Raw genomic sequence first — 5,942 nt, 5'->3', positions numbered from 1 at the left:
GGTCGGGGCCTCTCCCGGCAGACCCGCTGCCGCTAACGCCGCCCGGGAGCGCAGTCGGGTTCAGACCCTGCGCCATGCCTTCCTCGAGCTGCAGAAGACTCTGCCCTCTGTGCCGCCCGACACCAAGCTCTCCAAGCTGGATGTGCTCCTCCTGGCCACCACCTACATCGCACACCTCACCCGCAGCCTTCAGGATGAGGAAGAGTCACCGGGAGAGGGCTTGGGTACCCTCCGAGGGGATGGATACCTCCATCCTGTCAAGGTAGGAGAGATCCCTTCTGTGAAAGTGCTTTCCTGATGTGTTCATTTCGTGTAGTTGGTGTATGCTCTTCCCTTCATCCAAAAAACACATCAGGGCGGTGTGGAGGGAACAAGAAGGGGAACTGCTCTTCGGGAGGGGGGCTGCAGCTGGGAACTGTGTTCACATGCATTGCTCACTGAGTGATGGGACTCCAATGCCACAGGGTGTTTTTTTTGGCTCTGGTCTCGGGGAGCAAGTTAAGAGCACTGGGGTTAGCTTTTGCTTGTTTTTAAACAGCCTGATGAGTTCAGAATGATTTAATTAAGATTAATCTGTGAAGTAATCTTTAATTCCTAGAAAGTGGCTGATTTAATTCAGAGTTTCTTGTTCATGGCACCGGTCACTGTAAAAAGCACAACATAAATGTATGCTGCTGAGGCCAGCTGATTGATCAGCAGCTCCTTCAGGAAGCAAAACCTTTACAGCAATTAGAAGATGGTTCTAATTTAAGAAAAAAAACCACTGTGATGTATCTTAAAGTAAGTTTCAAGCAGCTTCTGTTAGTCCCTTGGTCAGAGTGAAAGGACACAGGTCTCTTACAGTGCTTTTTATCAGCTGCCAACTATTACTGGCAGAAAAACACTTGTGAGTAGTTATTACAGCAGTTAAATGATCCAGATACACATTCCCCAGGCTATTCGAGTATAGCAACACTGAATTCATTTAAGCAGTTATTGTATTTTATAATCTTACTGATTTAGCTGTACTTAGTTCTGAGATTCTATCAGTCTAACCAAGCTTTCCAATATTCCTGTGGTAATTTAACAGTTTTAGTTGGCACTAGAACAAAATCACACAGACAAATCATGGCATGTGCTTAAAAAAAAAAAAGCCAAGTGCAGGGTATGGGACAACCAGGACAGATGAGGACTTCAACATCTGTGTATCGAGCACGGTAAATATAGACAGTGAGGAAAGTAAGATATCCAAGTACAGGGGTGTGACTGAACAAAAGATGCAGTTAATGGCTTTAAACTCAGATGTCTCACTGGTGACAAATTCATGACATCAGACTTGAGATACAAATATTGAATGAGGTTGTACAGTCTTTCCAAGTGAGAAAATGCTGCTTCCTGTCTTTAAATAGAAAAACTGAAATTAAATTGCAGTTTTAAGCCTCTCTAGTTTTTAGAGCCATCTTTTTTTTTTTTTTTTTTTTTTTTTTTTTTTTTTTCTTTAACCCAGGAAAGGTGTCAGGCTGCTCCCCAGTGTCCAAAATAAATCGTATTCTTTTGGAACAAGTGTCTTTTTCTGCTAGTGGTAATTGACAGTTGGTAAGAAGTACATCAGAGACCTGTGTATCGGGTACTTTTGCATCTGATGTGTATGACAAGTTGTCTTTTCAAACATCCACCTCTCTGATAATGGACTCGGCTCATCGAAGTGGAGCTTAATGCTTCCTCCTGAGAGATGGGTGCCTGGCTGCTGTCCGCAGTAAGGAACTTCCTCAGGTAAAGAAACTTGAGCTGCAAGTATTTAACACAAATGTACCTGATGACTCCAACAATCACTGAACAGAAAGATGGGATGTCTCAGTGTTCATTGCCAGAGCTGACAAAAACAAGAAGCTGTCAGTGCTGCAGCAATTAGATTAAAGTCCCTTTAAAAGACAGTTTTTTGCAGCCCCTGTATTGTTGGGGCTGCCAGCATGGCAGGGATGTGCACAGGGCTGCAGTCTCTGCTGGTGTTGGTGTATCTGTGTAGTACCTCTGGCACGGTAAAGAGGAATGCCTTGCTTTATTTGACCAATGGGGCATTGACTGTACATGTGGTGGGAGGAGGATGGACCAGCATGGCCTGCTCCTGCCTGCAGGGTTGCAGTGGGGTTTGGGAGCAGAGCCTTGTGGTTAAACACCAAATTTTCCCTTACCTAGCTTCTAATGACATTTTCTAACAAACAACAAAATGGGAGTTTCCAGGTGATAGCAAGTTCCCTATTTCCTCATTCCATGATGCATTAACTGTTACAGCTTTGCAGAGAGCTGCACTCAGAGTGCAGAGATCTCGGGTGTGTCAGCACTGTGCTTGTGTCTCCTCTCTTGCAGAAGTGGCCGATGCGTTCTCCCTTACCTAGCTTCTAATGACATTTTCTAACAAACAACAAAATGGGAGTTTCCAGGTGATAGCAAGTTCCCTATTTCCTCATTCCATGATGCATTAACTGTTACAGCTTTGCAGAGAGCTGCACTCAGAGTGCAGAGATCTCGGGTGTGTCAGCACTGTGCTTGTGTCTCCTCTCTTGCAGAAGTGGCCGATGCGTTCCAGGCTATATATTGGAGCCACAGGGCAGTTTCTGACTCACTCAGCACAAGGAGATGGTGCAAACCAAGGAGAATCATCAACACCACCACAAATCTAACCTCCCTTCTGGCTTTTAAAAATAATTTATTACACCTTATATATTTAAGTTAAAAATAGTATCTATAAACAAGCTGCAATTCCTGAAATACTGTTTATAGAGAAGGAATTGATTCTTAAATGTAATTAATACCTCATTAAGTTGATGTGATGTGTGGTTGGTTTCTATCACAGAGGGGTCTGAATGGAGGGATTAGGGAAGGTGACTGCAGCTGGTGCCAGCAGAAGTGGTTGCTCGTGGAGTGGGACAGTGCACCCCTTGGGGACGAGTGGTGGAGGGGTGTGCTGCAGAGAAGGCAGGGTGCAGTACGGGCTGAGAGCAGAGCAGTGCGGGCTCGGTGGGGAAACAAAGGGCAAACCTCAAAATAGCAATCAGAATCCCACCTGCACTTTCTTTACTGCATAAAGCCAATGCTGGGAATCCCACTGACCATGGCTGTCAGGCCAGGGCTTCATCCTTTGGGGAATCTTAAATGTACAGAGCTATTTCCCAGAAGGGTGGATTCACGTTTACCTCCAGTATAAATGTGCTGAGGTCTGTCCTGCAGCACCATGTCTGACAGCCACGAGCTGCTCTGCACATCAGGTATCACTTCTGTCAACCCATATGATTGTGGTGCATGTTTAAAATGCGTTTAGGTGTTTTTCCCTGCACAATCACTTGTCTGTTCAAGGCACTGAGGTGCATTTCTCTTGTCTTTTAGTGGGCTCATGCATTGAAACAAATAAGCTTCACGTTGAAGTCTGAGGAGTTGGCTTGTTCGCAGCACATTTTTCACTTAAACATCATCTGTATTTAGGCAGGAAAAGTTGAAACTAAGTGCTCCAGTGCCATCTGATGTGTCTGTTCTGTAAAACACTGTACCACTTGTTATTGCCGAGGTAAACCTTTTATTAAACATTATTCAGTGAACATTATGTACTTACTGAGTTGCAAAATGTGCCTGTTTTTCATTGTACAGGACCAGTAGTTTCTAACAGTAATATTCTGCATTTAGAGTAACTTCTTTCTGAAGACTTCATGGTTTAAGTTTTAAAATTACATTTAGGAAAAAGGAAACCAAAAATTCTATTAAGAACAACCTTTATATATATAGTGTGTGTATATATATATATATATATAATCTATTGCGCTCAGACTTGAGTCTAACCTGTGATGTCTTCCAGAGGTGCTGAGCTGAGCGCCCAGGTTCACAGAACCCCAGGCTTCTGGTAAAAGAGAGAATCATTAGAAAGAGCTGGACAAACTATCTAGGATGGCAGTAGGGTGAAAGTGTGAGCTGCCCACCACCCCTGCAGCATTCTGAGCTTTTAGCAAGATTATTCTTTTGAATAGTAAACATACTTTAAATATTTGAAATACATTTAATATGTATTTTAGGCATCTACTTCTTATTTACAACTGTAAGTGGTTTATTAAGATATGATGGTTACACGCCAGGGCACTGCTCAACACGAGCTATTCCACTGTGGGGAAAAAATACATACAAAAGAGTAGTATTGCATACAGAAATAGCTGCTCAGAGAAGAGCCTGAGTTCTAAAAGTGTTTGTGCTTTCCCTAGTAGTAAAAAGTGGGTTAGCACTGGCTCTTATCATGGGGATGGTTATTTGTGGGGGGGGTTCTTACTGAGGAGATGTGAAGGAGTTGTAAAGTGAAGTAAGAGGAGAGAGGGACAGAGCAGTGAAGGTTCCCAGGAGGACTCAGCTGTACCAGATGAGGGTGTGAGACACCTCACACTTCTGACTGATAAAACCCCAAGTGGTGACACAGCAGCATTGAGAATTCAGGCTAGTTTTGTGTGTAACTGAGACCTAAATGGGTGGCACCTGGTCAGGGGCGAAAGGGCAAGTGAAACCTCAGCCAGAAGTCAGCATCAAACCTTGAACTGCTGCTGTGGAGCACAATGGTATGACCCAAGCATGCAGAACAGCACAAGTAAAACACAAACTGCAGTGATGGTCTGCATCAGCTGCGTGCTCCTACCTAGCACAGAGGTGCTGGTTACTTCACAGGCTCTTAAATAACATACCTGGAAGGGACAGAATTCCGGAAAGTTAAAAAGAAAAAAAAATGAGGGGGGGGGAAAGATACCCCCCTCCTGTTTTTAAAGGCCTCTTTCCTTAAATGTAAATGAAAGATTCAGACTGTTTATCCATGAAGTAAGCATGAAAAATAGATAGGGATAAAGATTAAAATCATGAATGGAGGGTATGGGGAAGACATCTCTACTTAAACTCTGACTATGGTAACAGTGCAGTAGTATTCACAACGCTCAGAAGCCGGCCAGAGGAGCTGAGCAGCAAACACCACGGCTACTGCGCACCCATGGCTGCAGGAGTTGTGGCTACAGAGGTGACAGCACAAACACCTCAGCAGTGTGGTAGAGATGCATTTAAGGCCAGTGAGAATCTGTAGTTACAAGATCAGTTCTTTACTTGAGAAGAACTCCCCATCATTATGAGCTGGGATTTTTTATTCCAAGACATTACTCGGCATCAGATGCAAATTGTTATGCCTTTTCTTCCCCCACCACCAAGACACCAGCTTAGGAAACCCACTTCCTTCCACCACTGCAAGAGCTCATCTTCCAGAACTCTACACCAGGATCAAAACAGACCCTCTGAACCTGTTTGTTTCAAACCTGATGTCTGATCTAATGCTATGTTTCTTAGGAACAGTTCATACCCTTGTATACTGAAACGTAACAGTTTGGCATTGGCACTGGAAATAAGTGCTTAGGAATAAAACTCTATAATGCTCACACATTGCTATCATAAGGAACCCTTTTTTGTGGAGTCACATATTAGCAAACCTCGGTTACTGAAATCCCAGCTGAAGGAAGCGCCATTCCTTCAGCGGGATGGGACCGGGAAACCTCAATGGCCACATCCAGTTAAGGTGCCTGTGCAAAGCCTGCCGCACACCAATCCCTTTTCCTCACGCACCTACTGCGGGTGTAACTGCAGTACCGTGCCCTGCAGCCGCGCACCCCTTTCCCGTAGCACCCCCCCTGCCAATCACTCCTCTCTCCCTGAGAGACCCGTAGGACAAAGCATTCTTTGTGCTTGTGTAAACCAAGGAACGACAAGACCAGAAAGACGAATGTTCCATGGCGCTGACTGTTCAGCGAGAACGGAAGCGTTTTAAACGCTGGGTTGCGTGTGAGACACGCCAAAAAGAAGGCGAAGGTGCTTCCCTTCCCGGCAGTCCTGTCTGTAACCCACCTGGAACAACCCACCTCGGTTCTCTCAGCAAAACCGCGACCCCAGGAGCCATCCCG

At 44.8% G+C, this 5,942-nt stretch overlaps 1 protein-coding gene across 1 annotated transcript; it reads left to right on the top strand.

The window, feature by feature from the left end:
- Positions 1–22: 22 nt before the first annotated feature.
- Positions 23–2,660, top strand: TCF24 (transcription factor 24; the record flags this gene model as incomplete). Its single annotated transcript, XM_010017720.1, has 2 exons — positions 23–262; positions 2,547–2,660. Coding segments are annotated over 2 exons (354 nt in total), but the record flags the coding sequence as incomplete, so codon positions are not given.
- Positions 2,661–5,942: the final 3,282 nt, after the last annotated feature.

This window comes from Nestor notabilis, unplaced genomic scaffold (assembly GCF_000696875.1).
Source record: "Nestor notabilis isolate BGI_N333 unplaced genomic scaffold, ASM69687v1 scaffold31950, whole genome shotgun sequence".
Lineage (NCBI taxonomy): Eukaryota > Metazoa > Chordata > Aves > Psittaciformes > Psittacidae > Nestor > Nestor notabilis.
The sequence above is the reverse complement of the archived record's forward strand: the minus strand, read 5'-3'. Positions and strand labels throughout refer to the sequence as shown.